The 27858-nt window shown below is 33.2% G+C and overlaps 3 protein-coding genes and 1 long non-coding RNA gene across 7 annotated transcripts; 1 reads left to right on the forward strand and 3 right to left on the reverse strand.

The window, feature by feature from the left end:
• The first annotated feature begins 1257 nt into the window (after nt 1-1257).
• LOC107896865 (serine/threonine-protein kinase SRK2A-like) lies at nt 1258-5168 on the forward strand. Its single transcript, NM_001326845.1, has 9 exons — nt 1258-1377; nt 1545-1619; nt 1698-1799; nt 1897-1950; nt 2054-2146; nt 2240-2332; nt 3377-3481; nt 3579-3677; nt 4845-5168. The coding sequence occupies exons 1-9, from the start codon at nt 1258-1260 to the stop codon at nt 5166-5168; spliced, it is 1065 nt and encodes a 354-aa protein (NP_001313774.1).
• A 5571-nt stretch (nt 5169-10739) lies between these two features.
• On the reverse strand, nt 10740-13521 carry LOC121208364 (uncharacterized). The gene is made up of 2 exons (XR_005903353.1): nt 13009-13521; nt 10740-12818 (listed from the first exon to the last, which is right to left on the reverse strand). It is a non-coding gene; the product is annotated as an uncharacterized lncRNA (long non-coding RNA).
• Nucleotides 13522-19086: 5565 nt separating this feature from the next.
• LOC107896866 (ISWI chromatin-remodeling complex ATPase CHR17) lies at nt 19087-22893 on the reverse strand. Of its 4 annotated transcripts, XR_005903356.1 has the most exons (7): nt 22416-22871; nt 21807-22191; nt 21513-21711; nt 21170-21222; nt 21029-21063; nt 19884-19982; nt 19087-19354 (listed from the first exon to the last, which is right to left on the reverse strand). XR_005903356.1 is itself a non-coding variant. In XM_041078927.1 (2 exons), exons 1-2 carry the CDS (start codon nt 22539-22541, stop codon nt 22027-22029), a joined length of 291 nt encoding a protein of 96 aa, XP_040934861.1. In that variant the 5' UTR covers nt 22542-22877; the 3' UTR covers nt 21960-22026. The 4 variants fall into 4 exon arrangements, 1 of the variants encoding a protein (XP_040934861.1); XR_005903355.1 differs by having other exon boundaries at nt 19087-19982; XR_005903357.1 differs by having other exon boundaries at nt 21170-21711; nt 21807-22893.
• A 3028-nt stretch (nt 22894-25921) lies between these two features.
• On the reverse strand, nt 25922-27807 carry LOC107896867 (berberine bridge enzyme-like 18). Its single transcript, XM_016822163.2, has one exon. The coding sequence runs from the start codon at nt 27778-27780 to the stop codon at nt 26149-26151; it is 1632 nt and encodes a 543-aa protein (XP_016677652.1). The 5' UTR covers nt 27781-27807; the 3' UTR covers nt 25922-26148.
• Between the last annotated feature and the right edge of the window lie 51 nt (nt 27808-27858).

A 27858-nucleotide genomic window follows, 5' to 3' on the forward strand; every position in this document is an offset into this window, starting at 1 on the left:
TTTCAAATACTATTAATGTGTTGTATTGAATTAGTGTCACCCATCAGATTTGAACTTAATTATGAAATTATTAAAAATTCATTATTTTTTAGAGCAATAAATATTATTTTGAGAGGATTTATGATTTTTTATTATTTATATTTTGATAATCTAGTTAAATACATGGGAAATTAATGAGTTTTGAACTCAATATATCATAAAATTTAGGTTAAAATATGTTATAAGTCCTTGTACTATTTGTAAATTTAGAATTTAGTCTCTCCACTTTTTAGATTTTAAAATTCATGTCAAACTGTTAACCCTATTAAAATTATTTTGTTAAATTCAGATTCATTATAATGTCAATTTTTTTAGTTATATAACTACTAAGTGAGTATCTTTTTATTATTTTAAAATGTCATACCAATGATTTAATAGTGTGATGAATTGGATTTGGAAATGAATTTTGAAATTGAAAAAATAGAAAAATTAAATTCTTTAAATTTAATTTAATCTAAAATTTATCATCTTAATCTTTTTCATTTTTTTAGTTTCCATCATATCCGTGTTTGGGATCCGTAATTACCATTTTTTTTAACAATAATGACAAACCTTCCTATTGTTAATATAATTTATCATCTTAATTACAGTATTTGAATTAGAGCTATATCTAAATTTATATAGATTTTTAGAGCCATAATTTAATATAATATTAATTGCTTTAACTTCAGAAAGCGACATGCAGTCCAGTAAAGTTCGAGTTCTAGATCTAGGTGTGGCGCCTAACACCTCGGCGTTATGGAAGATCTCACTTCATCCTCAACTCCATTCCCATTCCCAATACCAAGAAAATGAAACAATAAAAAAAGCATATCTCACTTATGATTGAAGCAGCTGTGATTGGATTCAAGCTCTTTTGCCCATGTATTCCAGCCCATCACACTCTGTCTTTCCTGAATGTCATCCTATTATATTCATTTCCTATTAAAGTTATTTTTTATCTGTACTACAAATTTTGATATTACCAAATCTTTCCCTCTCTCATCCACGTGCGCTCTCTCTCACTTCAGTCTCTCAATATATACATATATATGAATCTCTTCTCTCCCACTGAAAGAAAGATCAGATATACTTCTTGTTACCACTTTTGAACAACCCAAATAAAAGGAAAGAGTAGCTTTTTTATATTTCCAATCAAATCTAACGTATATTTTCTCTCTGTGCACTTGTTATCGTTCTACTAGTAGTAGTAGTAGTAGTAGTAGTTATTGAGGTAAAATGGAGAAATATGAGGTGGTCAAAGATTTGGGAGCCGGCAATTTTGGGGTTGCTCGACTTCTCAGACACAAGGAAACCAAGGAGCTTGTTGCTATGAAATATATTGAGAGAGGTCACAAGGTTTGTTTCTTTAATGTCTATTATCTCTCTCACTTGTTCTTGCAATTTTTGGGTATTATTAAGCTTGAATTGACTTCACCACTTCAAATCACGTTCTTCTTTCTGTCTCTTTCTTTTGAATGCCAAACCGGTTGTTGAAAGCTTAGCTTAGCTGTGTTTGTTTGCAGATAGATGAGAATGTGGCAAGAGAGATTATCAATCACAGATCTCTTAGACACCCTAATATAATCCGGTTCAAGGAGGCAAGTATCGTCTCTTGCTTCATTTCCCTTTTAAAAATTTGGGATGTTTCTATTTTTGATGGGATATGAATGCTGTAGGTGGTTTTGACGCCTACCCATTTAGCAATTGTGATGGAGTATGCTGCTGGTGGTGAGCTCTTTGATCGGATTTGCAGTGCTGGTAGATTCAGTGAAGATGAGGTCCTTTTTCTGTTTCTATTTTTGTTCTTTTCATTCCCACTTTTTTATTTTTTGGAAACAAAATTTATTTTAGTGCTTACTTGTTGTATTTCTTCAGGCTAGATATTTTTTTCAGCAGTTGATCTCTGGTGTCAATTATTGTCACTCCATGGTAATTTAAACTCAAAAAAATCAAACCTTGATGTTTCTTAGTGTATGCCAAATGCAAGAACTAAATCGACTTATTGTTTCCATGTTCCTATTCTTTTTTGCAGCAAATATGCCATAGAGATTTGAAATTAGAAAATACCCTTTTAGATGGAAGTCCTGCACCTCGTTTGAAAATCTGCGATTTCGGTTACTCTAAGGTTTGGGAATAATTTATATATAGTCCATCTTAAATGTCAGTTGCTTTATGAATTTCCAATCATTAAGTTGTTTTTTTTTAACACTTGGTGTAGTCATCTCTGTTGCATTCAAGACCCAAATCAACAGTTGGAACTCCAGCATATATAGCACCGGAAGTTCTGGCGCGGCGAGAGTATGATGGAAAGGTGTTATTTCAACTGTATAAAAAATAAAAGAAGAAGATGAAGAAGAAATATCTGTGTGAAATAAAAATATCTAGCTGAGCATTCTATTGATCTGGTGTGCTATTTTTGCTTTTGAAGCCTAACATGTGACCACAAATATCTAATCCAAAGATTTTGAAATGCATGATAGTATCTATTCTTCCACTTCTAGGATTTTCTCATTTTTTATTCGATTTATTACTTTAAAAATATAAGAGTTGTGATGAAATGCATTTTGTAGTTGTCCTTGTTTATGGAAGTTTGTAATACCTTATACATGTTGGAAAGGATCAGTTTAATTCTCACATGGTTGTTATAGTCAAGTACCTTTTTCATTCTCTTCTTAACTTGACATCCATCTCTTAACATGTTAATACAGAGAAATTTTGAGCATTAACCAGACAATTTTTATATCATGCTTTTCTGCAATTTAAAGGTTTTCTTAGTGGCTGCGTTTTATTAGGTGATGATATGTTAGACACTTGTAGTAGCCAAAGCTAAAATTAGCAGACCTTGTTTGGAAACTGATTCAGCCCATAAATGGTGATTGTAAACTGTGTGAAGTTCAAATTACTAATTAGTAATTGGCCTTTGTATGTGAAATAACTGTCCTTTCGGATCTGCACTTTATTGTATGTTCTGCACAAGGTGGGATTGTTGGGTTGGTTGTTACTAGGGGTAATGAGTTTTGGCATATGGATATACAGATCTGTGTGTTTGTGTTCGTCAGCAATGAGATACAGCTTAATTGGTATATGAAGAGTTTCCACAAGAAATGCTTAAAGCAATATTGCTTCCATTTTTGTTATGGACTCACCAAGTATATGACTGACATAACATTAAATGTTCTAATACTTTATACAGTAAGGAAAATTGATTATTCATAATAGTTCACACTTCAACCCCGGCCCTTCTCACATTTCCTGCTAATTTGATGTATATATTCTATAATTCTAAAACTAATGAAGTCTAATTAGTAGCATATAAAAGTATTGTTGACCTTAAGTTATGTCTTTTCTTGTATAGTTGGCAGATGTATGGTCCTGTGGAGTTACCCTTTATGTTATGTTGGTGGGAGCTTACCCTTTTGAAGACCAAGCTGACCCTAGGAATTTTCGGAAAACAATTCAGGTAATTTTTAGTTTTCCATCTTCTTCGTGTCTATTTATTAATAAAGATATTGCCATTCCTTACAATACGTTTTTTCCTTGTTAAATCTTTTGGGCAGAGAATAATGGCCGTTCAGTACAAAATTCCAGACTACGTTCATATATCTCAAGATTGCAAGAACCTACTCTCTCGGATATTTGTTGCCAATCCTTCCAGGGTATGCATCATTTTAAGTTAATTCGTCAAACATGCACCATGTCAATGCTTTTGATATATGCAAATGGTTTTGTCTAAAACCATACCAGCACCTAGCTGACAACATAGGTAAGTTAGGAGCCCTCTAGTTTCTAGCCCTTGGTGAATGAAAACTTTTATGTCCAATGGGATAAGAAAGAGGGAAAAGAAACTTACTGCATTAGATTGGAATAACTAGCAGATTGAAGGAAGAGTGGATTGTAAAGTTATATGTTGATATTATCATCTGAATGTCAAACTTCAAAAACATTTTCCTATTAGCATATTCTAATCTATTTCATTCTTTTAACCTTGTTTCATTGTCTGCCATGTTAAGCATGGTGATGCATTCCGCAGTTTCTTCTACCTTGTTATAATTATTAGCACAGCAACTTCAACCTGATGTCAGCAAGAGACCCCTATCATACATGGCATATATATATTGTGTGTGTTTATATTCACTCCTGTCCTGATTATCGCTGATGATATAAATGAGTAGCAGAAAGCTCAAAAGTGCTCGTGAAATGTATGTTCTTTGGTTCAAGATAGTCCATAAAAATGGAGCTAGGCATTGTTGAACAATCTCGTTGACACCTATTATAAGAGAAAACTAGACATACCTTTTAACTTTCTCATCCAAATTATTATTGATTTCAACCAAATTAGTTCAATTTCTGCAGTAATTAATAAAGAACTCTAAAGAAAGTTGCCTTTTTCATTCCTGAATGGTATCAAATCTTCTTTCCCGAACCAGTCTGTCATAATCTATAGAATTACATAAATTTAACAACCAAATTTCAATGGATCGTTGCTGCAGAATATCAGAGTGGATTTAGGCCTCTAGTATATTTTTGGACTCTGTTTCTTCATCCCATGGATATCAAGTCATTATAAAAAAAAATTTTTAACTGTAGATAGAATGAATACAATTGGCTTTAGAAGGTAGAGAAGCTAATTGATATGCAACTGATCTTCCAGTTGCATAAAAAAGATTTTGGCTTTATCATATTGTTTTTAACCTCTGTTGTCTTTCTCAGTATTAAAGGTATTTGTGATGCCTGATTGTATGTTTAATGGACCTGATATTTGGAGGTTCGTTTATTGAATTCCAGATGTTTAACTCTGCCTTTTCCATTTTTCTTTTCTCCAGAGGATCACACTTAAGGAAATAAAAAATCATCCTTGGTTTCTGAAGAACTTGCCCAGAGAGCTAACAGACACAGCACAAGCTGCTTATTACCGGAGCGATAACCCTACATTTTCTCTTCAAAGTATAGATGAGATAATGAAAATTGTGGAAGAGGCAAGAATTCCACCTCCAGCCTCAGTGCCTGTCAAGGGCTTTGGTTGGGGCCAAGACGATGATGATGAGGAGGAAGACATCGATGGGGAAGTGAAAGAAGACGACGAAGAAGATGAATATGATAAACGGGTGAAGGAAGTCCATGCAAGTGGAGAATATCAAATCCATTAAGCAAATGTAATCTTCATCCAACAGTTGTGTAATAAAAGCCTTGGCTTTATGGCTTTAAGATTGTTCTATAGCCAATAACTTTTGTTTCATTGCTAAAAATATTGATGTTCTAGACTATAACATCTCCGACTTGAGCACTAAACTATGCATGTAACTTTACAGGATTAAGTTGACTACGGATTGCAGGTGAATGAGGAATGGAATCGTAGTGTTATTTGAATATTCGGGTAGTGAAAATGGAAGTTGTAGCTTTGTAGGATTGTACCTGTTTTGTATGTATTGGACTATGCATTGTGGGAATTGATGGTATCAAGGGTTGAAATTCCTTTCCGTTTCTAAGTTTTGTCAAATCTAGAGATGGCAAGGGGCCTGTGGTTTTCTCTCTGAATTCGCTTTTTATACATATTGTCGCTTCTCAACTAGATTTCACGATGGTCAACAGTGCTTTTTTGGGTTTGGTTGTGGCATGGTCTCCTACCGAAGGCGTTCATGGTCGTGAACATTTGCGTTCATGTAGAAGGAACAGTTATTCCTTTACTATTGCAAAGGACTACGCCCATCAATCTAATGTTAGATTTGTTGAGGTGACTCCTAGTTGCTGTTCAGTCGATAGCCTTCGCCATTGTACCATTTAGTCACTTATATCACACCTACTGTTAATGTTAGTTTTAGCGACAACTTTTATTTTCTATTTTTTGGCTTTATGTTGTAGTGTTTGAACCTTACTACTTGATTTTAACTTCTATATTAACTTCGTATATGGTTGACTTTATGTATTTGCACTCATTTCTTTGCTTTATTTACAACATTATGATTTTTGGTAACTTTTAATATGACTTTTTTTTACTTTAATATGAAATATAACCGTCACAAAAACAATATTTTTTTTGTTAATAAAAAAAAGCTCAAAAGTTTTTGATTTCCCATAGAGCAGTTAACTTTTTCATTGAAACTTAATTAATGTTTTCATTCTATGCATTCGGTTCGTGTAATCTGAGCCCACACTCAAAGCAAGTTTGGATTTGAAGATAGTGGAGAAGATTGTTTTATGACCTCGACCACCTCGTTAAAAGCAATGGTAATAATTCGGTCTAGAGTTTATTACTATAAATACCACAATACTCGATTTAAAAAAAAATAAACTTCCACTGTGCTACAAACATTTTTTTCTAAACTAATTTTTCCAATAGGTACATGGTGTAGTAGCATTTTCGGTGCTAGAGGTTCCTTGAAGTAGTTTTAGGACAGATCAATTGACCCCATCTTGTGGAGATCTCACATCATTTTTTTAACGCTTGTATCCTTTCTTCAAAAGCATCGTCATTCTTTTGGCGGTTTTGTTCTTGCAATTGGCCCATCATATCATCTTTACACCAAGGATTGCTCTATCCTTCATGAGATGACTACGACGTCTCATCCTCTTGTTTGTCAAGATTTTGCTGTTGAGCCTTTCTAGTTGCCCTTAATTTTTTGATAATTTTTTTTTCATTCGCTCATTCTTGCAGTCCATCTAACGTTGGTGCTCTTCTTGTTCTTGGTAGAGAGCCTTTGTTGCACTTGATAGTGTCTTCGTTGTGATGATAGGTTCTCTTCTAAAACTCCCATCCCGTCCTATATTTTCGTGAATTGTAGAGAGTGTGAGTAGGGGTCTAGGATTTGATCTCCTTAATAGGCACTAGCATGACCCTATGGATGCTGATTGTAATATCTTGGAGGGAAATATTAATGCCACCAATAAGGGTATCCAAAGTCTTGAGTAAAGCTGATAAGTAGTCTGGTATTGGTTTGAGGTTGGTCTTGGGTCACATTTTGCATTGGTTATTGTTGTCTTTGGCTTTCATCATCTTGAACATTTGGAATCTGTGTAGTTGGATGAGCCATAGACGTCCATGCTCACCGTACTAATTGTTGATACTGAAGATCAACAAAGAGGGTTTGGTAGATGTGTCACACCCAGTTTCCTTTTAAACAAAAAAAATTGAAACAATTTGGGGGTCAAATTGAAAGAAACTGTAAGCTGACAGTCTCTACTAAAAACAAAAAAGAAAAGTTGGGAACAAAATTGGGCATGGTTAAAATCCAAATCTGGTTTGGCTGGATTAAAACCAATTGGTTTTAAGTGGGAGAAAAAATGATTATCAATGGGTGGTCTCTATAGGGTTGATAATCAAACGGGAAGGGCTATAAATAGCCAGGAAATGACTTCCTAGGGAAAGAATTCTTCCAATTTCTTTTTCATTTTTTTCTTTTCTTCATATTCATTCTTGGTTGCTCTAAAGAAGAGATAGTTATGAGAAGCTTTGCATGAGGCGATGATCATAAGGGTTGATTCGCAAAGATGAAGAATCTAGTGAACTGGTAAGGTATTAAAACCTTCAGTGTTTGTAAGTTTAGGAAATAAAGTTAAGGATTTCAAGAACCATTTTATGGGTTCTGCATGTTTTTGGAAAATTGAGTTTAAACTGAGAGTGCTGAGTTTAACTAATGATTTTGGGTTGTCATGCTTAGCTGCTAGGAGAATGGAAGCTCTAATGTTCAGAAAAGCTAAGCGGAAGAGGAGGTAAAGAAGTATCAAGTGAGTTTTTATACTTCAACCTTAGAATATTGTATGACAGACATGATTTGTAATAATGTATGAATTATGTTGACTACGTATGCCAAGTAGGCATAAGATTGCTTGATATATGGTATCTGCTAGGTAGTTTAGTATGCATGAAGTATTTAGCATATCTTGTTTTAAAAGGATAAAATACTCTATGCTGACAGGCAAGTGAAATGCATATATTGCATGATTAGTGATGGGAAAATAATTGACGGGATAGATGAAGTTAGGATGAGAAAAAAGGGCAATTGTATTAGATACCGCCATATGGTATTGTTGTGTACTAACCATGATGTGTGAAGCTCCAAGCCTTCAGATGGGACACGACGATGTTCAAGCATTAATGTTAGGATGACGAATGGAGGAATGGGTGAAGGAATAGGGAAATTGGAATTTTGTTAAGGTTTCGCCATTCGAGGTTATTGTGAGCATGCCTTGATGTGCAAAGCTCTAGGCCTTGCGGAAGGGACACTTCGGTGTTTGAGCATCAAGGTGAAATACAGGTCTTTCGAGATGACATTGTGATGATGATATTTAGGCTCTATAGAGTATCACCACGACGGCAATCAGTAGGTTTTATGGAGAGACACGGTGACGGTGTAGGGTCCTTCGAGATGACACCTCCAAGAGGTTTAAGGTGTAAGACCATAGCTTGGCTACGATGACCAATGAAGTCCGCCAAGACATTAAACGTGGGGTTGTATGGTGTAAGGCCACAACTCGACTATGAAAACTAGTATAGTTCGTTGGGACAATAAACATGGGGTGGTCTAATGGGACATTAAATACGGGATAGTCTGCCAAGACATTAAACATGGGGTTAAATCGCGAAGGATCATAGCTCGGCTATGGAAGAGTATGGTAGTTTGCCTGAATAGTAAGTATAGGGTAGATAGTCAAAATGGAAATCGTAGAAGTTGATAAGGCATGGGTGGTAACCCAAAGGAATAAGTCATGGTAAATGACGCTCCAGTGGTGCTTAGGTTTAGGCAAACGAAAAAGGATTTATTTGAGGATTGTAAATAAAGATATGCTGTTAAGAACCGCCAAAAGTTGCTAAAAGAAACCTTGTATGCTAGAATTTGGCCATATGTATGCCAGTTAGCTTATAAAGAAAAAAAAGGGTTAGTTAGAGCCTTATTAACATTGAGAGTTGCAAAAATAGATACATCGAGTGACAGGTATGTTTGTCAAGACTATTTCTTTTAAAGAAGGAAACTATTGAGGAAGTATCAGCCAAATAGCTTGTTCCATGGGGAACTAACATGTAAGAAAAAGCATGAAATGGTCACTCAGATAACAGCTTGTTGAATACAGTAGCCAAAGCGATAGACAGCAGATGAACATGTTACATTCAAGAGAAAATTAATATGAAGTTACAAGGATGTAATCCAATCAATACTTAATTTAAGACCCTAGTTCGCTAGATATGATGTGGGTCCTCGTTATACAACCCAACAGATGAAATGTCAGCAAGTCCTTCGGGACTACAGCAAGAAAAATGAGTTTGTTAAGGGTTAACTAGATATGGAATGACCGCCAATGTGGACATAACCAGAAGGGCCATTAAGAGAATAGACCAAAGGACTACTTTATAAGTATATGGTGGCAACAAGAATCTACAATGGGATAGGGATGAAAGAAAGAACCCAAGTAGATGAAGGGTGGAGTCTGCAAAAATGTGAGGAGTCGTCTTAGTAACCAATAAATTAGTTAAAAGGGGGTAATAGGATAATTTAGGGAAAGATCATTTAATAGTATATTCATCAATAAATAAGTTTGGAAATAAATCAGAAACTGTCAGGTTGGACTGAGAGGAATTTCTCCGAATGGGCAAGGAGTTCATTTGTATTTAATTCTTTTTATTTAAACACCTGTAAGATGGGGTCTATTTTCGTGTAATGTAGAACTTACTAAGTTCATCTGAACTTACAAAGGTTTGACCTGTGGTTGTAGGACTTGCATGCTAAGGAACTTGAGGAGGGACTAAGCTAGATTGAGTTAATTCATGAATTTGACATCGGTACAATGTCATGCACATAGGAAGGGGGTACTATGAGAGGCTTTACCTCGGGTCTTGACTGTTGTCAAACATATAAAAGTCTAGACTGAAAATACTGCGGCAAAAAATATAAAATTAAGTAGTGGTGTCCGCAATTATACGTGTCAAATTGTAATATAGTTAAGAATGTTATAACAAAACATTTCGAGAAGCATTTTAAGGATCGTACCCAAGGGAGGTTGAATTAAACCTAAATTAACTCTCTACATTAATAGGGCTAAATAATACTAACTTAAAATTATATTACAAAAACCAAATTAAAATGGATTAATTAAACTAATATAAAATTATAGAAAACTAAAAATCAACCAATAACAATCGAAATAAATCCAATAAAACAAGCAGGGAATTAACTCACTTCAATGCTCCTAATTAACTTCAGAATTCAGTTTATATCGAGTTAGCTATTAATTAACCAGATATTACCTCTCGGCCTCTAACTAATTAACTATTCAACCAACACACGTTTACCTTTTGGCCTCACTTTCTTGACCGGGATAAATTATGATTTACTCGGTAAACTTATCTCTCGATCTTGTTTATCTTAAATTACCTTCTAGGGGCGTCACTTCTTAGGGTTTAATCACACATAACTTAAATTAACTAACCTAGATTTAAACCCTCTTTCATCCATTAATTAGTCACACATCCATTCGTTAATCTCCCTAAGGAAATTAGCTACTTATGGATCTAAATGCAATAATCACTAAACTCATATTGAACATATAAAAAAGTAAATTAAATAAAAGTAGGGAATAGAAAAATAAGTCTGCTTTGATATTGATTTGTACTTGGAAGTGAAATCTCTTTTAACAATTGCGAAGATCACTTCGATTGCAACTGGAATCAATAAAGAAATAACGAAAAAATTATCAAACTAAAACCTTGGATCGAAATCGGGTCCAAATGAAACGAGAACAATAAGTATTTAAACATGAATAAAAACTAAAGTAAAACCCTAAAATAACTAAGCGGCTCACTTGGCCAATCCTCCCCTCTAAAATGAGACTTAACATGTCTATTTATAGAGTTTATGATAAGACCTAATTAGAGTTACTAAACAATCCAAAAATCTGATTAAGTTACATTGTGTGGACAAAAATACGCTAGTTTAGTTTCCTAATTGTCGCCTGGTGTCGCGACACCACAGGATCGATGTCGCTACACTACTTCATTTTCTGGGTACTTTGGCTTCGAAGTTTGGTGTTGCGACACCACTCCCTGGTGTCGCAAAGTTGCAGTCGTTCTTCGCCTTCAAAGCTAAAAAATAGTGTCTTACACATTAGATAGCATCATTAGATCATCCCTAGGCTCGTAGTGGCCCATTAGGTCATAACATAACACCAAATTACGTAAAAAAAATTACTTTTTTGCATTATTTAAACATAAAGTAATAAAAACAAAAATTGAAATAAAAACATATAAAAATACTAGAAAACAAGCTCATTAAGTGCCGGAAAGACCTTAATTTGTCACAATGAATTGTGGTAGATCAAATTTTCCCACACTTAAGTCATTTCTTGTCCTCAAGTAATAAAATAAAAACATACATGCACAAGAAAATAAAATCAAACAGTGCTTGAACATGCCATATACAAAGACTAGTTCGAAGCTATGTACATAGAACAAAGTGAATAAATAAATAATTCTAACACAATATACAATTGACTCTCGACCTTCAATATTACACGTATTAGTTTATAAAATTATAAAGTAAACAAAATTCAAAATTTTAAGTCATTGATCCATCGAAACAAGTACACAAATATACATTTATACTCGAATAATACAAGTAGAACTGTCAAAATTCAGTCAATTTTCATCCATGAATAGTATCACTTAGGTCACATAGGTCTTTTCGGCTTGTAATGTCTTGCGACTTAGGTTGGTTAAGCACAAAAATAGTTTGACATATTAGATTGACCCCAATACTTCCTCGATTAAACCCTTTAGCTCATTACCTTACATCCCATTCTCTCACTTGCCTTTTTTTCTCCTATTCCTAAAGTATAGTAAAGTTTTAGTGAGTACAATCATTCTAGTAAGACTTATGTGCAAAAATGAGTATTTTCTTTTGTTTTCTTTTTCACTCATTTTACTTTAATATTTTCTCAAGAACTTCTCGCTTGGCTATTTTTTCCCTATCAAACTTTTTTCTTTTGATGATTTTTTGAAAATTTCTCTTTACACACAAGTTTGCAAGACTCTTATACTCACCATACTATACTATCCCCTAGGTTCACTCTTATCTTTTTTATTTTCAAAACCACTGTGTTGTATCTACTTAACCCTCAATATTAATGGCCTAACATATATGTTTGTGCAGGGACGAAGAAAATTAGATTAAGAGATTGCATTTTAAGGCTTAGGGCTTTCATTGTGGTTCATCGAGAAATAGGGAATTAGGTTAAAAAATTAGGGTACTAGGGATTTTAATTTAGGTAAGCTTTTTAGCTATAAAATGTCCACCAAACAACGCATTAGGTCATCACTAATTGTCTCAATTCATGGATTACAATTAATTAAATATTAACACATTAACAACTTAGTATTCAAACAAACACATATGCTTTTAATGTACCTATTTGTCATTTGGCATACCTAACACATTATCTCCTATTCACAATATAACCAAATGAACTAAACAGTGTGACATTAAACAACCTAAAATCAATTGCTATCGAATTAAATTTACCAGTTAAACACAAAATCCTATTTATATGCTCCTAACCAATCACTTGTATTGCTACAAGCTTGTGCACAAACACACACGCCAAAATAAAAATTAACCAAAAACAATTAATAAAACATAATATTTTTGAAAAATCTCTATGTTACCCTTTTCTTTATTTGGCACATTGTCCCTAATGTGCGTCCCATAGATAAGAGAAGAGACTATCTGGTTTAAGTTTCTCGAATATGGTCGGGTGGTCCTCTTCATGCTGGTTTAGCTCCCAAATGTAGTTTCTCATATTGTACGGGGTTCCTACACAGAAATTAAATAATAGAAAAATATTGCAAAAATAAGTAAAAAAAGTCCAAGCGAAAATAAAATCATCCAAAATAAAAAATACAAGTCCCAAATAGGAATAAAAAAATAAATAACAGTTCAAAATTTTTTAACTAAAATGCCTGAAATAAAAAAATAAAAAAATCAAGTTGTTTCTTAATCAGACTTGGATTTTGACTCTTCAATGTCCATGCCATAATTGTTTTCTTCTTTGTTTTCCTCTTCCAGATATCCTTCCTCTTTGGTGTGGGAATCTTGCAATTGGTTACTTCTGAGGGTTGGAAATATGGGCATTCTCATAATGTGCTGTCTCATATAATCCTCGAATAATAGTCTTGCATCGTGTATCAATTGCTTCATCCAGTTAATATCGGGGGTATGATTAGCGTACCTATTTTGTCAGTGTTTTAGCGTCCTTTTCTTTTCCAGAGGAGGTAATTCTTCTTTTTGGGTCACTTGTGTTCGCTTTCCCTCATTGCATTACTTTTAATGGGATGTGATAAGTTGCTTGTAGATTGAATTTCCAATTGAATTTGTAGTTGGGTGCAACCACCATTCAAACAGACCATGAGAACCTTTGTCTTCTTGCACAAGGTGGTTGTAAGATGTGGGAAGAGGAGTCCCACTTTTCTTCAAGAATGCAACAAATCATGTTTCAGTATATCAATGTTCCAACACAGATCTTCTTTCTGCAAAACAGTGTGTAACATTGTAGCCAGAAAAATGGTTATGTTAGAAATATTCGTAGTGGGTTATATGCGGGAACAAACAAATTATACCCAAATCTTAGCTAAAGGAATCATGCTCATGGGATGGAAGAATATTGGAAAATTGGTAGCTAAGTCTCTTTTCCATTCGCCCTTTCCCTTGATTAATTAATCTATTACATCTTCTAAGCTAATGTTTGGAGAAAAATTTAATTCAGTTCTTTGTATAAAATCATACATGTAAAATGAAGCCCTATAAAACCAAAAAGTTTCTGGACTCGATATTATAATCTCCTTCCCTCTAATGGTAACATGTGACCATGGTTCACCTAATAGTGTTTTGGTCTCATACTCCTTGAGTGATGCAGAAAATTCTTGAACTATCAGGATGCAAGCCAATTCGAACATGTGCTTCTTGAAATTTTCCCACTTATGGGAATATACTATTTTCTACACCTCACCTCTACTATCCATTGGAAATACGAATCCTCTTTCTTGAATAATAATTTTCTTTTGGAAAAAAATCGAGGTGTGCACCAAACTCACAATTTTTGAAATTTAAGAAGTTATTCATCGCATGACATTCCTTGAACATGTTTGGAAACCATCACAACAAAACAATTGTCTTTGTTTTACAAAGTACCATTAGTAGTAAATATAAAGATTTTAAAACAAACTTGAATATGTTAAAGTCTAGAAATGATAAACTCTTTAAATCATTGTCGAGGAATTAGCAAAACATCCATTGATGTATGCACTCACACAGTAGCCATAATAATGAAGAAGAAGAAACACTTGAAAAGAGTTAAAAGTTGTGTATGGCAGATAGAGAAAAATAGGGAAATATATTTTGGTGAGCTTTTGGGTTGGTAGGTGTTTAGTGGTACCTTAATGGTGTATTTAAGGGGTTTGATCAGTAAGTTATTGTCTTGTTAAGGTTGTTTGTTACAAACTGGACGGACCATGTTCTAGCAAGGGCAAAGGCAAAGCCAAAATCATTTAAGTTCTCTATTTCTGGTGAGTGACTGGTAACAGTCAGTTTATGGGTTTTCAAAGTTATTTTGATTATGATCGCTAATGGCTATGGTTTTCTAAAGAAAACCTTATTTTCAAAACCAAAAAGTAAGATTTTGAAAAGCTCTTTTTTAAGATACAAACTCTATTTTCAAAATTATGATTTTGAAAAGATAATTTTAAAGTATAGTTTTATGTGAGCTTCTATATGAGCTTTTAATAATAAGAATGTTTTGAAAGAATGATTTTAAATTGTGTTTTTTAAAGGCACTTAACGTGCGAGCTTTTTATAAGCAAATGTTTTAGCTCTACTTTATGCAAGCTCTTTGTTTAGCTTTGCCTCAGTGCGAGTTTTCTGTTTTGTGTGCTCTTTAGTGAGCCTTCTGATTGATATACCAATAGTATGAGTACTCACCCATGTTAAGCCTCACTTTGCGTGCTCTTTTAGAGTATGGGCCTTTGTGAGATTATAATATGTCTCATTCTGTATGCTCTTTGTGACCTAGGTTGGATACAACTCATTCAATAAGACATTTCTTCTATTTGATAAATCAGTTGCGCGAGCTAAGACTGACTTTGCTCATGAAATCTGTTATGTGTGAGATGGTCTCGCGACTCTTTTATAAACTCATATTTGGTTTTGTTTTTGAAAAGTAATATAGCCTCGTAAGATTTAATACAAGTCCCTTTTAAAATAAAGTATTTAAAAGAAAGGATTTCTAAGAAATTTTTTTTTAAAAACTGGTTTCATAAAAATAAGGTTTACCGATGCGAACTGGGTTTCGCATCCTCACCTGCGAACCCAGCACGCGAAATGTTTTCAAAAATAAAGTTTTTTAGTATTTTAAAATGTTGTTTTTAAGGCATAATCTAATGAATTCTAATTATTCATTGAGTTCTTCCTGAACTCACCCACTCCTCTGTTACTTCTCAGGCAAGTAGATCGTGGATAACATAGGTGAGGTCGATGATCTGGCGAGGCACTTGACTGATATAGGCGAACCATAAAGATGGGCGATGGGTTTTTGTTAGTATAAAAGTACTATATTAATAGACAAACCTAAACATGTCTTTAGTTTAATTGAAAATGAGCAAACCGATTGAAAGACTAATATTCGTCTATCAAGTCCAATTAGGAAGATGCATTGTTTTGGGCATCGGAGCAGATGACTCCCTAAAGATAGAGACATAGATGTGACTAACTGGATTGATAGTACATCAGACATGACCTAAGCAGAATAGATCCTGAATCCATTTATGGATTTATTCACTTGTGACATTCATAGTGTAGCAGACCTAAATCCTGAGTGGATGGCGGATTATGTATGCGTGACTCGTACACTTTGATATAAGTAAAAACCTGAGTTCAAATAGATGAGGAACCAAAAGCTAGTGAATTGGGTGTATGACTTTTATAGTATGTAGTGTCATTCACAATAGTGGAATTCATAACCCAAAACATAGGTAATCTTCTCATTAACATTACATGGTTGATGAAAAGTAAACATGGCTACGGGTTGTCAATCTTTGTGATGGATGACTTGATCATTATTTGATAGTGCTTGACTTTTCATGAAGGAAGATGTAATGGTTATTATGAGATAAAATAGGATCATATTAAAAAATGTATATTATCCCAAAGAGATCAATGATATCATATGAGGGTAACATATTTATGACAAGGTCATTGGACGAGCACTAAGTAGTTTCTTTCATAATGGTATTTCATTGAGGAGAGCTGAGTTACGATACTATAGTGGAATGACTTCGTGACTAAATGAGTTTATAATTAATAGGAAAAAGATGGAACTTAATTATAAATCATTTGATCCTTAACTACATATGTCCAATCGGTCTCTCCGTTAACTCGTTGAAACCATAAATGAATTGCGTGTTTGATTAGAAATGAGTAGAATGAATATAGAAGAAAAGAAATGAGAAACATTCAGGAATGATTATGGTTTTCTCCAAAATGGAGAAATGAAATCTTTTGGAAATGAATGTAGGTTTCCAAACATGGAAATGGAAATGAAAATGAAAATGAAAATGGAAATGGAAATGGAAAACTGCAATACTATATAGGATTACTTAAAAAATGATGAAAGAATGAGTTTATATTTTTGAACTGTTTTGAAGCCCTAAAGTGAAAATAAATCATTCAGTCATAGTGAACATGTTGAGTTGTGACATATTGAATGAATTTTCTCGAAATTTTACTGAGGGTAAAATCATCAAAATTTTGCTGGGGGTAAAATTGTAAAAAAAATTACTAGGGTAAAATTGAGATGAAAAAGTTATTTAATATGTAAATATTAAAGTTCATTTTAGAAAATAGAAAATTTGAATCGGGTTAGATCACATTACAGAGTACTGGGTAAAAAAGGCACAAGAAGTACTCGTAATTGGACCCAATGTGAGAGAGGCCCAAAACCCATCATCATATAACATGAAAGGGGTGCCAACCCTAGTAGAAATATAATGGTGAGTCATTCAGCCCTCTCCTACTCTAAGTAGGATGTTGTTTTTCTATTTAAAATAAACCTCTACAACTTTACAAAGGTTCTATCTTCTCTTCCTATAAATAGATGACACCACAATTTTTGAAAGATTGTTATTCTTCCAAAAAATAGGGAGATTGTATTATCAACCTATAAACATAGTTTTTAAAATAATAATTTTTCTAGTTTCTTTTTAAGAAGAGAGAATTTCTGTTTTCATTCCCAAAAGAATTTTTTTTCTAGTTCTGTATTTTGGTTCAATTGGTTCGGGCCACACTTGAAGCAGTTCGTGGTACGAGAATAGTATAGAAGATCATTTGGTTGAAAGCCGAAAAACATCAAGGACCCACTTATCAGAAAATGTAGGTGCGTATTTGGTTAAGGTTTATTTCTATAAATATCACAAATTGGGTCGATTTTCAAAATTTTAATTTTCCGTTGTGCAAGAAAACCATTTTTAAATTGGATTTTTTCCCAACCTTTACCACTGAGCGTATTTGCTTAGCAAATAGTTTGTTTTTCTTTGTGCCCAGGTAAAGTAGATACTGGTAGTTCGAGTAATTGATTCAACATCCAACAATTGATCCCTGAATCAGCAAAGTTTATAGAAATTCTATTTTGTTCTAAGTTTTACATGTACCTAGGTTGAGTCATTTTGATATAGTATGATATTTATGAATTTTTAGATGTTGGATTTGGTATTATGAAGGTAATATATGTTTGATTCATGAAACTTAGATGGTCACAAATTTTGGCTAATGTATAAAGCATGTAATGGCAACTTGAGTGAATCGTGATGTATAAATATATACATGTATTCTTATGTCATGTGACTTATATTAGTTAATGAAGTTTACTTAGGTGATTTGAAGAAATTGATAAAGGGAAGAGAATGTTTATATGTATGAGGGTATTGTGATTTAATATTGAACCTATTGGGAATGTATGTTTAGCTGAAAAATTAAGTGTTGGTATATGCTTTGGTTGATCATGCATGCTTAGGTTCATTTAGAAATTGTAAAAACAATATGTGACGTTATGATGTCGTGCGAGTGTTGTCGCGACGAGATCAGAACTCCAGGCTACGAAGCGACGAGCCCAAGTTAGTTGTCACCTTGCAACGAAGAGCCCCGAAAGTCGCAACGTTAACTTGATATTTTAAATTCTTTACAATTTGGTCCTATCTCGATCTCAGGTTAGCATTGGAGCTTTCGTAAGCTCGTATAAGACCCGATAATAATTATATATCATATCATATGCTTAAATTACCTGCATTTTCATGTTAAAGGGTGTTAATCGAGTATATTTTAATCGTAGTTTCTTCAGCAGCAAATGTGGCACCTTGTAGCTCGGACTTGACGATCAAGTCAGGTATAGGGTGTTACAGAGGCTTCTTTACACTTCTGTGTGGTGATTTTTCTTCTTTTTCTTCTTCTTCTTCTTCAAGTTTTGACTTCTTTTCAGCAAGCCTTTAATCTTCTTCTTGGATGTTGTCTTCAACACTTGGGCTCCTCGATGGTCAGAGTTCACTTGTTCTTTTGTTCTTGGGTTTTGTCGCGCCAAACCTTCCCATTTGGTGGCTAAGGCCACTTTGTGGCCAACAGATCTCCTCTACTGCCGCTTCTTGGCTAACTTTCATCACTACAGCAAAACGCCGTAAAAAACGCAACTATAGGAAACGCTGCTAAAGTTTGCGGCGTTTATCTAAAAAAACACCGCTAAAGGTCATGACCTTTAATGGCGCTTTCCCCACAAACGCCGTTAAAAGTCATAACCTTTAGCGGCGCTTTTCCCACAAATGCCGCTAAAAGTCATGACCTTTAACGACGCTTTTCCCACAAACGCAGCTAAAGATCATGACCTTTAGCGACACTTTCCCCACAAATGTCGCTAAAGACCGTGACCTTTGGAAAAAACACCACTAAAGATCATGACCTTTAGTGACACTTTTCTCAAAAACGCCGCTAAAGGTCATAAAATTTTAAAAAAATAAAATATTATAAAATATTATAAAAGTCATGAAAAATATAAAAAAATTAAAATTCATTATCAAAATATTGAGAAGAAGAATAATATCTATGATATAAATATATATCCCACCAAACAGAAAGCTTATCAATAACAATCAAACAAAATACCACACTTATCATACTACATCAGAAATCTAACAAAATACAAATAGAACAAAATAATGATAGAATGCACACTTTAAGATCAGCAGTTAGCTCAAACAAGTCGTCACTATGCATAAATTCAGCTAATCCTGGACCATGCATCCAATAAAAACTCAAACCTAAGAAAAAAGAAACAAAAGTTAATGTATAACATATGAAGGCAAGAACCAACCAAAATAACAGAATCAGATTCCAGTTAACTTATCTTAAGATAAGGGTCTTCTAAATTCAGAACCCTAAATCAGATTAATAATAAAATATGCAATTAACAAGTCAACATTAACGCCACATATAACATCAAATTGCACAACTTAATGTACTCAATACATTGGCATAAATAACATCACATTGAACAATGAATTTAACACATTCGAATAGATCAATTTTAAGCTCACTAATGGTTAATTTAGCATGTGAACAACATATAAATGTTTTGCATTTACAGCATGGTTTAATCAACTTCAAGCATGAAATTAAATAATTTTTGGCTGTTAATTCCGTAAGGAAATATATTACTTTAAAGTTCAGAACTTATCCCTTACAGCAGTCAATTTTTGGCTGTTATTTAATTGATGAATATAAATAATTTGTAAATTGTAACTCAGCTGAATGGATTGTAAATTGATGGATATGAAACTTGATAGGCACCTAATGGATTTGCGTTTGTGCAGAAACTTGATAACTCGTTCCAAGATAATCCAAACGTATAAACAACGCTACACCCGAAAAAAGGATTAGAGAACCGATCTACAAAATCAATAAGAAAATGGAGTATTCAAAGTGAGATATTTAAATGAGATTGTAAGGAGCCTATAATGAATAAAGAGGATGACCATGGAACAGGACCAATATATAAAATAAAGTAGATATAAATAATGTTTATATACAACGAAAATTAGACTTGAACAAAAAGCCGTAAATTAAAGAAAGTTTATATACTCAATTACTCATGAACAAGCATGAATCAATGGTGAAGCTTGGAGAGTACTGGTTTGAAAAAATGTCAAAAGAGTTTGAGTGTCAGCATATAGGAAAAAATGTCAATTGTTGTTAATCTATTCATGAATCCACTGATCTTTATTTACAAATAAAAGATTAGTAAGCTTGCAACATATATTAAACTCATAACCATACAACGATAAGAAAAGAAAATTTTGACTTCCTAGTTTCTCAAAATAACTTCTCTTATATATTTCAATCTTTTAAATATCTTTGTGATTGTTTTCAATGTTCCTACTTAATCATTTGAGTTACCACTTATCAACAGCCTTTACAAAGCCAATTTTTTGGTTAAGAACCTTTTTTTGAAATATATATACATATATTCTTGCCTTCATATGAATATCTTAAAAGTTCTGTTTTTTTCTCAAAATTCAGATGTTCTTTTTGATGTCTCTGTTTAGTGCTAGATAAATCAGCTTATCTTAACAGCTTATGAAAAACTTTTCTTTTTACAAAACTTAAAACCAGATACTTTTGCTTATTGAGATTTCATAATGAAGAATAAATTGATAATAGATTTGAAATTTATGAATAGCTAAAACTAATGCATTTCATGAGATTTTTATTTTTTAATTGATATATTGTTTGCATATATCTTTTATATATACAATTTTGAAGAAATACCAGAAACAAAAATAGAAAAATATATAATTTTAGTTGGCCCTTTCAAATAAAATATCGATATCCAATGCTATTAAGTGCACAAGTTAAATCAAGATATCAGGACAGACAGGCAAACTAAAAGATATAAATTACATTATGCAAGTAGATTATGAAAAAGTAAGACATACCTGTTGAAACCCATGGTACGTAGCTGTTGAAAATGCTGCAAAAAAAGAAAGAAAAGGAAGAAGTTTATATTACAGGAGACCCAAAGTAGCAAAAGATTACAGAAAATAAAAAAAAAAGGGTAAAAGAGAAGCTAAACATACCTGAAATAGAAGAAGAAAACTGTGAAAAATCAGTTTTAGTGCTTATTGACTACCTGTTGAGTTTGAGACAGGAAAGATTTTTAGAAGACCAAACTTTATACAAAAAAGAAACTGTAAAAATCATATAAAAAGCTAATAAAATTTTAGCTAAAATAGAAAGCTTCAAGATTTTAATATTTTAGATTTAAGTATATAGTTTCTTTTTCTAAATTTATTCAAGTTGTATTTTTTTAATTTTTAAATTTAAAGGTAACATAAAAATATGAAAATAAAAATAAAAATATCAATTAAAAATTATTTTTAATTTACATCATTGGAAGATCATATGAAGTTAGAAATTTACATCACTGCGTAGCTTCATTGCATACTCAACCAGTGTAAAAAGATTGTCAGCAAAGACAATTATCTTATCCAAACTTCAGCGCACTGAACATTTGCTATGAACCCTCCTTTTACTAGATCCAGCCAATTTGCTTAATACAATTTGGGACCAATAAGGAAGTTCAAATCTATAATTCTTTCATCCTCTCTCACAAGTGTGGCTACAAAAAAGGATTTAGATATTTTATTTTAAATATTCACATGTAAGAGGTAGCTGAGAGCTAGAGATGCATCAAAGCAAAAAACAATAGAGTACCAGTAAGCCCCAGTTTGCAATGGGATTTGGTGATACTAATGACTTTCCTAAACATGTGAGCAGGGACAACGTGCACCTACACCTTACATGAAAAGAATTGAATTTGGGTCACCTTGAGCAAAATGAGCAAACAACTCTGTATGCTACAAAAGATACTTCAACCGCTCCTTTCCCTTATTATTCTGTCATTCAACCAAACTTAGCAAACCATAAATTACACTTAAGATGAACAAAATAAAATCTTTTCCCCAGAATACTCAGCGTCACTGGCAGCATTTTGAGTATCCAGTATTTCCTGAATCTTCTGCTTTTTTAGTTTCTGCATTTCTTTGAGCCTGTCCTTCTCTCGCTTACTAATTTCTAGATCAGCCCCACTAGACTCATCCTAAACAATAAACAATAAAGTGCAAATTAAGCTTTCCAACAACTTACTAAAACCCTAGAAGCAAAATATATACTAAAACATGAAAACTAAAAGCTTAGAAATAATTTTTTATGATCAACAGCAAACCGTAAAAACAAATAGCTAAGTCCGAAAGCCAAAATCGTAAAAATTCGAAACCAAAGTAAAAGGAGAAAGAAAAAAGAGTGTCAGAATCCTAAAACTACATCATCAGCATCATCGGCGTTTTCTTCAGGGACGACGTCATCATCTTTGTCGGAGGCGTCGGCAGAACGAGCAACATCTTCAATCTCCTCCTCACCGTCTTCTTCGCCGTTGACATGAGCGTTCATTCGCTCTTCTTCGATGAACTCGAAGCATTGTACAGTTCTTCATCGGAGGACGCCAACTTCAACGATTTTTCCATCTCTTTTTCAAGTTTATCAGAACATTTTTTTTCCTCTTTTATTTTCTTCCAATGATAAATGAAAATGAAAATGAAAAAAAAAAAAGAGAATCAAAGGGACTTCGGCGAAAATCAAAGGTATTTTGATTTGGGGATTTTGGGAAACCGATTTGAGGATATCGAATTGGGGGAAATTTTAGGGGATTTGGAAATTCAAGGTTTGAGAACCAGACGTTTGGGGGTAATCTGAATTGGGGAAAGTAAAGGGAATTTGGGGCTCCAAAAAACGATGCCGTTTTCAATCTATTAAGAGATGTTTGTGGTGTTTTTTTATGAAAACGACGGTAATTCATATCTTTTGTGGCGTTTTTAAAAAACACCACTAAGTATGCAGCCCAATAATTTTTTTCTTTCTTTTTTTTTCTCTTTTATTATTATTATTATTATTATTATTATTTACTAAAATGGTTAAATTTTAATTTGGTCTCTCTAATATAATTAAATTTCAGATTTTTTTGCATATACTTTAATTTTTAATATCATTTAGTCTATATATTTTTATAATATTATTAATTAATCCAAATAGTTAATATTATTAAATTTTTGATTAAAACATTACATGATAATATATAATTTGAATATTGAATCTTAGAGAATAGAGATTGAAATGTGGTTTCCCATTTTTTAATCAAAATATCATTCAACGTGCACCAACAAAATGTCGCCGTTTTGTTTTAAACGAAATCACCTTTAGCGGCGTTTATACCCTAGCGTCGCTAAAAACGCACCTATTGCAGCGTTTTACACAAAACGCCACTAACAAATCCAATAAAATGACACCGTTTTATTTAAAAACGCACCTATTGCAAGCCTTTTGTGGCGTTTTCTAAATAAACGCCGCTAATGCCTTTTAAAATTAATACTATTTAATATATAAATTAAAAACATATAAATTAAAAACAATCACTTAATACCCAAAAAACTTTAAAATTATTTTAAATAATAGTATTTTAATTTTTTTATTTAAATAAATAATTTTTTAAAATTTAACTAATATTTAAAAGAATTAGATAAAATTTGAAATCTTAATTTTTTTTTAAATTTTAATTCTTTAAAATTTGAAATTATTTAATATATAGATTAAAAAACAATCAGTCATATACCTAAAAAATCTTTAAAATTATTTTAAATAATAGTATTTCAAATTTTTAACATATATTTTTTACACTAATTACCCTAAACCCTAAACCCCTAACACTTAACCTTTAACCCTTAACCCTAAACCCATACACATTTAAATCTTAAACCATAAACCCTAAACCCCATAACTCGTAAACCCTTAACTCTTAACCCCTAAACCCTAAGCCATAAAACATAAACCCTAAACTTCTTCCCCTTAACCTTTAACCCTTACCCCCTATCATCTAAACTTTAAACGATTAAAGTTTAACATATATTTTTATAATTTTGAAATGATTAAATCAAAAATTTTCCACTATTCAATGGGATGAAGTGCGATTTTACCTTTAAAATTTTTAAAAATTTCAAAAAACTGAAATGGAAAATTTTTCATTTTTGGAGGAGCAGAGACCCTTTCAACCCCCTGCTTATGCCCCTAAATATATATTAATTATATGGTTTAGGATTTAATTATTGAATATGATTCACTTGAGATTAACATACTATATACCCATGGCCATTAAACCTTAAACCATAAAACCCTAAACCATAGACCTTAAACCTTAAATATTAAACCCTAAACCCCAAAATAAATTTAATCAATATTAAGTATTGCTTCCAGAATTTACTATGAACATAAGCTTTTACATTAATATCTATGTATATACACATCAACATCCATATGATGTTTTTTGGTGTTTAAGGTTTTAGGGGTTATAGTTTAGTGTTTATGGTTTTTAGGGTTTAGGGGTTATAGATTAGTATTTATGATTCTTTGAGGGTTTAGGGTTTTAGGGGTTATATAACTTTTAGCGGCGTTTTGACCACAAACGTCACTATTACTCTAGTTTTTAGCGGCATTTTACCAAAAACGCTACTATTGCTCTGTTTTTAGCGGTGTTTTTGCTAAGACGCTGCTAAAAACGCCGCTAAAACCCTATTTTCCTGTAGTGCATGATTGGTAGTGTCCTTTTTGGGTTTGATTGTGCCATGGTCACAGACTGAAGGCGTTCATGCTAAAGGAGCAATTATGCCTCTACCGCTGCTAACTATTGATGACTACTCCTCCCATCAATCTAATGTTAGAGTTACTAATGTGACTCTTAGCTGCAGTTTTGTTGATACCCTTCACTATTGCATCTTTAGTCACTTATATCACACCTATTATTAATGTTAGTTTTAGCTACGTCTTTCATTTTCTATTTTGTGACTTTATGTTTTAATGCTTGAACTTAGTACTTGATATTAACTTCCCATACAGTTGACTTTATGTTTTTGTACTATTTTTTGCTCTATTTACATTAGGACATTTGATGACTTTTAATATTACTTTTTCTATCTTTTAATATGAAATATAAATGTCTGAAAATAATGTTTTCTATGATGCTACTTTTATTCCTTTTGTTTCATTTAATTCGAAATATAAGCATCACAAAAGTTAATATTACACGTGGTGTTCTTGTAACTAACTATATAGTTACTTTAGATCCAAAAATAAAAGTAATCATTTTGCGATGTTTTTGGTTCATTTTTTCATGATATTTTTTAAACGTTACAAAATAGATAAATTTGTGACGTTTATAAAAGTAAGGGAATATTACATTTTTCCTAATGTTTTTCATTCTTCTTCAAAATTGTCAGTAATAAGTTCATTTTTTTGTGACAATTTCATAGCTTAACAAAGACCTTTAGTTACGGTCTATGCTTAACGTTTTTCTATGATTTTTCATAACTCCTTTTTTTTTGTGACATTTTCAAAATTGTCATATGAAAATGTCATGAAAAATGAATAAAATTATAAAGATTAAAGTTACATGTGTTGTAATTCTTTCCAATTCCTTCGGATAATATACTTAATGTAACATATATAAAACATTGTCGAGGGCTGAACTTTCAATAAATTCAGTATTATTTTCAATTAAGATTTTGTCTCTTATTTCTTATTTTTATCAAGAGTTTTGAAGAGAATAGAGGAAACCATGAGAACTAAAGAGTGTTGAGTAAGTACCCTATCAGTTGAGGATGACATGCTTACTTCCTATTAGTTTTTGTTTATATATTGTAAGAATAAAAAAAAAATGATATTAAAACTGTGTAAACCATAAAGATTTATGTTAGTAATGAAATTTATTTGGGAAACTACAAAAATAACATAATAATAAACAATGAATTCGTATAAAAGGTACAGATAATGAATGTTCCTGAAGGAAACTCCAATAAGTACAACTTGGGCGAATACGTATAGTCAGATCCTACATTTTTAAATACACCCATAACTTATTTATTTCACTGCATAAACCTAAAATCCTATTTATTGAATATCCCACTATTATATATGTGTATATATACTTTAGCCACAAACCATGTTATCTTGTTTAGCCACGTGAAAGAGAAGGGATACTTTGTTGGTGTCTAAAGAAATTTGTGGGATCAACCAAAGTCTTCACATGAATCAATCTGTTGAAGTTTTTGTCGAAATATGGAAGACCCCATTTGCTGGCTTGTTTATAGCTCGTGTATGGCCCGTTGTTATTAGTTCCAAGGTCCAGGTCCCTGTAGTTCATGTAAGCTCGTCTGGGGGATTTCGAAACATAGGGTTCCATGTACCTATAAAGCCTTCTCATGAAATTTATATACCTCTGAGATTCGGAAGCGTCTTCTTCGCTCCATCCCACTACATAATGAATGTTGAATAAAATCCCTGCCCTGTGAGAGTAAGGCGTCTCCGTCTCCGGAATATCATCCATGTTGCCACCGTAAGGGCTGAAGAGGATCTCCAATGATTCGGTTTCGTCTTCGTAAAACCTTTGCCAAAGGCCTTCTAATGCAGTTTCAGGAATCGTCTGTGTAACGTAATCCGATTTCCCTTTAAAGATGCCTGCAGAACCTGTCCTGTTGAGCAAAATTTCTAAGGGTGCATCTTCTGGGATATCACTGGGAAAGTACATGATACTTTGGATCCAGCTCATTTCTATGCAGTCTTCTTTTACTATTCCAAGCTCTGGAAAGCTTTCTTGTATCAAATCAACTAGTTCATCAGCTCTACCAAGGTACAAGGAAACGAAGGAAGCTTGTATTGTTCTTTTCCCTTCTTGCTGGCTTGAATTCACCGCTCTCAAGAAGAGTCTGATATACAAATCTTCATGGATCTTGGGTGCGACAGATTGCCATTTGTGAACAAGCATTGTTCCGTTCTCTTTCAGTGTTCTATTCACCGTAAATACAGTCAGAGTTGATGGAACGGGAACTAACTTTACTTTCCATGCAACGACGACTCCGAAACTGGCAGCGCCACCGCCTCGAATGGCCCAAAACAGATCTTCCCCCATGGAGTTTTTATCAAGAAACTTGCCATTAACATCAACCAATTGTGCATCGATTATTTGATCGGCAGCAAGGCCATATTTGCGCATCAACATGCCATAACCTCCGCCGCTAAAATGACCACCAACACCCACAGTGGGGCAAATACCAGCTGGGAAAGCAAGCGTTGAGCTTTTCTCTGCAATTCTGTAATATAATTCACCTATCGTGGCACCGGTTTGAATCCATGCGGTCTTATTTTCCGCATCAACATCAATGGATCGTAAGTTAATCAAATCAATGATAACGAAGGGAACTTGAGAAACGTAAGAAAGACCTTCGTAATCATGACCACCGCTCCGTATTCTAATCTGCAAACCGTGAGTTCTGGAGCAATTAATGGTCGCTTGGATATGGGAAACATGGGATGGCGTAACGATGACTAGAGGTTTGAGGGTATTGGGCGTAGAAAACCGAGCATTCCGAAGGGAAAACTCTAATACAGATGAGAATGAAGAGTTGGTTTGAGTATAAATGACAGTGGAGATGGAGTTGGCGTCGCCAGAATGCCGGTTAAGGCATTGGAGGAAGCTGTGGTGTTGTTGTTGGTGAGTGAGACCCAAAGCTGCCCATGAAAAAGAGAAGAGAATAGAAAGGAAGAGAAGAGGGATTGGGATATTAGACTTCATTTTGTGCTTTTGCATGAGGGATTATAAATGAATGAATTGGCAAAGGAAAACTAAGCCTTGGTTTTTATAGCACTAAGGCGAAGTTGATATGTT

The sequence above is a fragment of the Gossypium hirsutum genome, chromosome A10 (genome assembly GCF_007990345.1).
Source record: "Gossypium hirsutum isolate 1008001.06 chromosome A10, Gossypium_hirsutum_v2.1, whole genome shotgun sequence".
Lineage (NCBI taxonomy): Eukaryota > Viridiplantae > Streptophyta > Magnoliopsida > Malvales > Malvaceae > Gossypium > Gossypium hirsutum.

What these genes read in the sequence shown, in the direction of transcription:
- LOC107896866 (XM_041078927.1), bottom strand. Translation starts at nt 22,541, where the DNA reads ATGAACGCTCATGTCAACGGCGAAGAAGACGGTGAGGAGGAGATTGAA. An exon ending in ACGCCGATGATGCTGATGAT is followed by an intron (nt 22,192 to 22,415) that starts GTAGTTTTAGGA and finishes TTTATTGTTTAG; the next exon opens with GATGAGTCTAGTGGGGCTGA.
- LOC107896865 (NM_001326845.1), top strand. Translation starts at nt 1,258, where the DNA reads ATGGAGAAATATGAGGTGGTCAAAGATTTGGGAGCCGGCAATTTTGGG. An exon ending in GGCGAGAGTATGATGGAAAG is followed by an intron (nt 2,333 to 3,376) that starts GTGTTATTTCAA and finishes TTTCTTGTATAG; the next exon opens with TTGGCAGATGTATGGTCCTG. An exon ending in ATTTTCGGAAAACAATTCAG is followed by an intron (nt 3,482 to 3,578) that starts GTAATTTTTAGT and finishes TCTTTTGGGCAG; the next exon opens with AGAATAATGGCCGTTCAGTA.
- LOC107896867 (XM_016822163.2), bottom strand. Translation starts at nt 27,780, where the DNA reads ATGCAAAAGCACAAAATGAAGTCTAATATCCCAATCCCTCTTCTCTTC.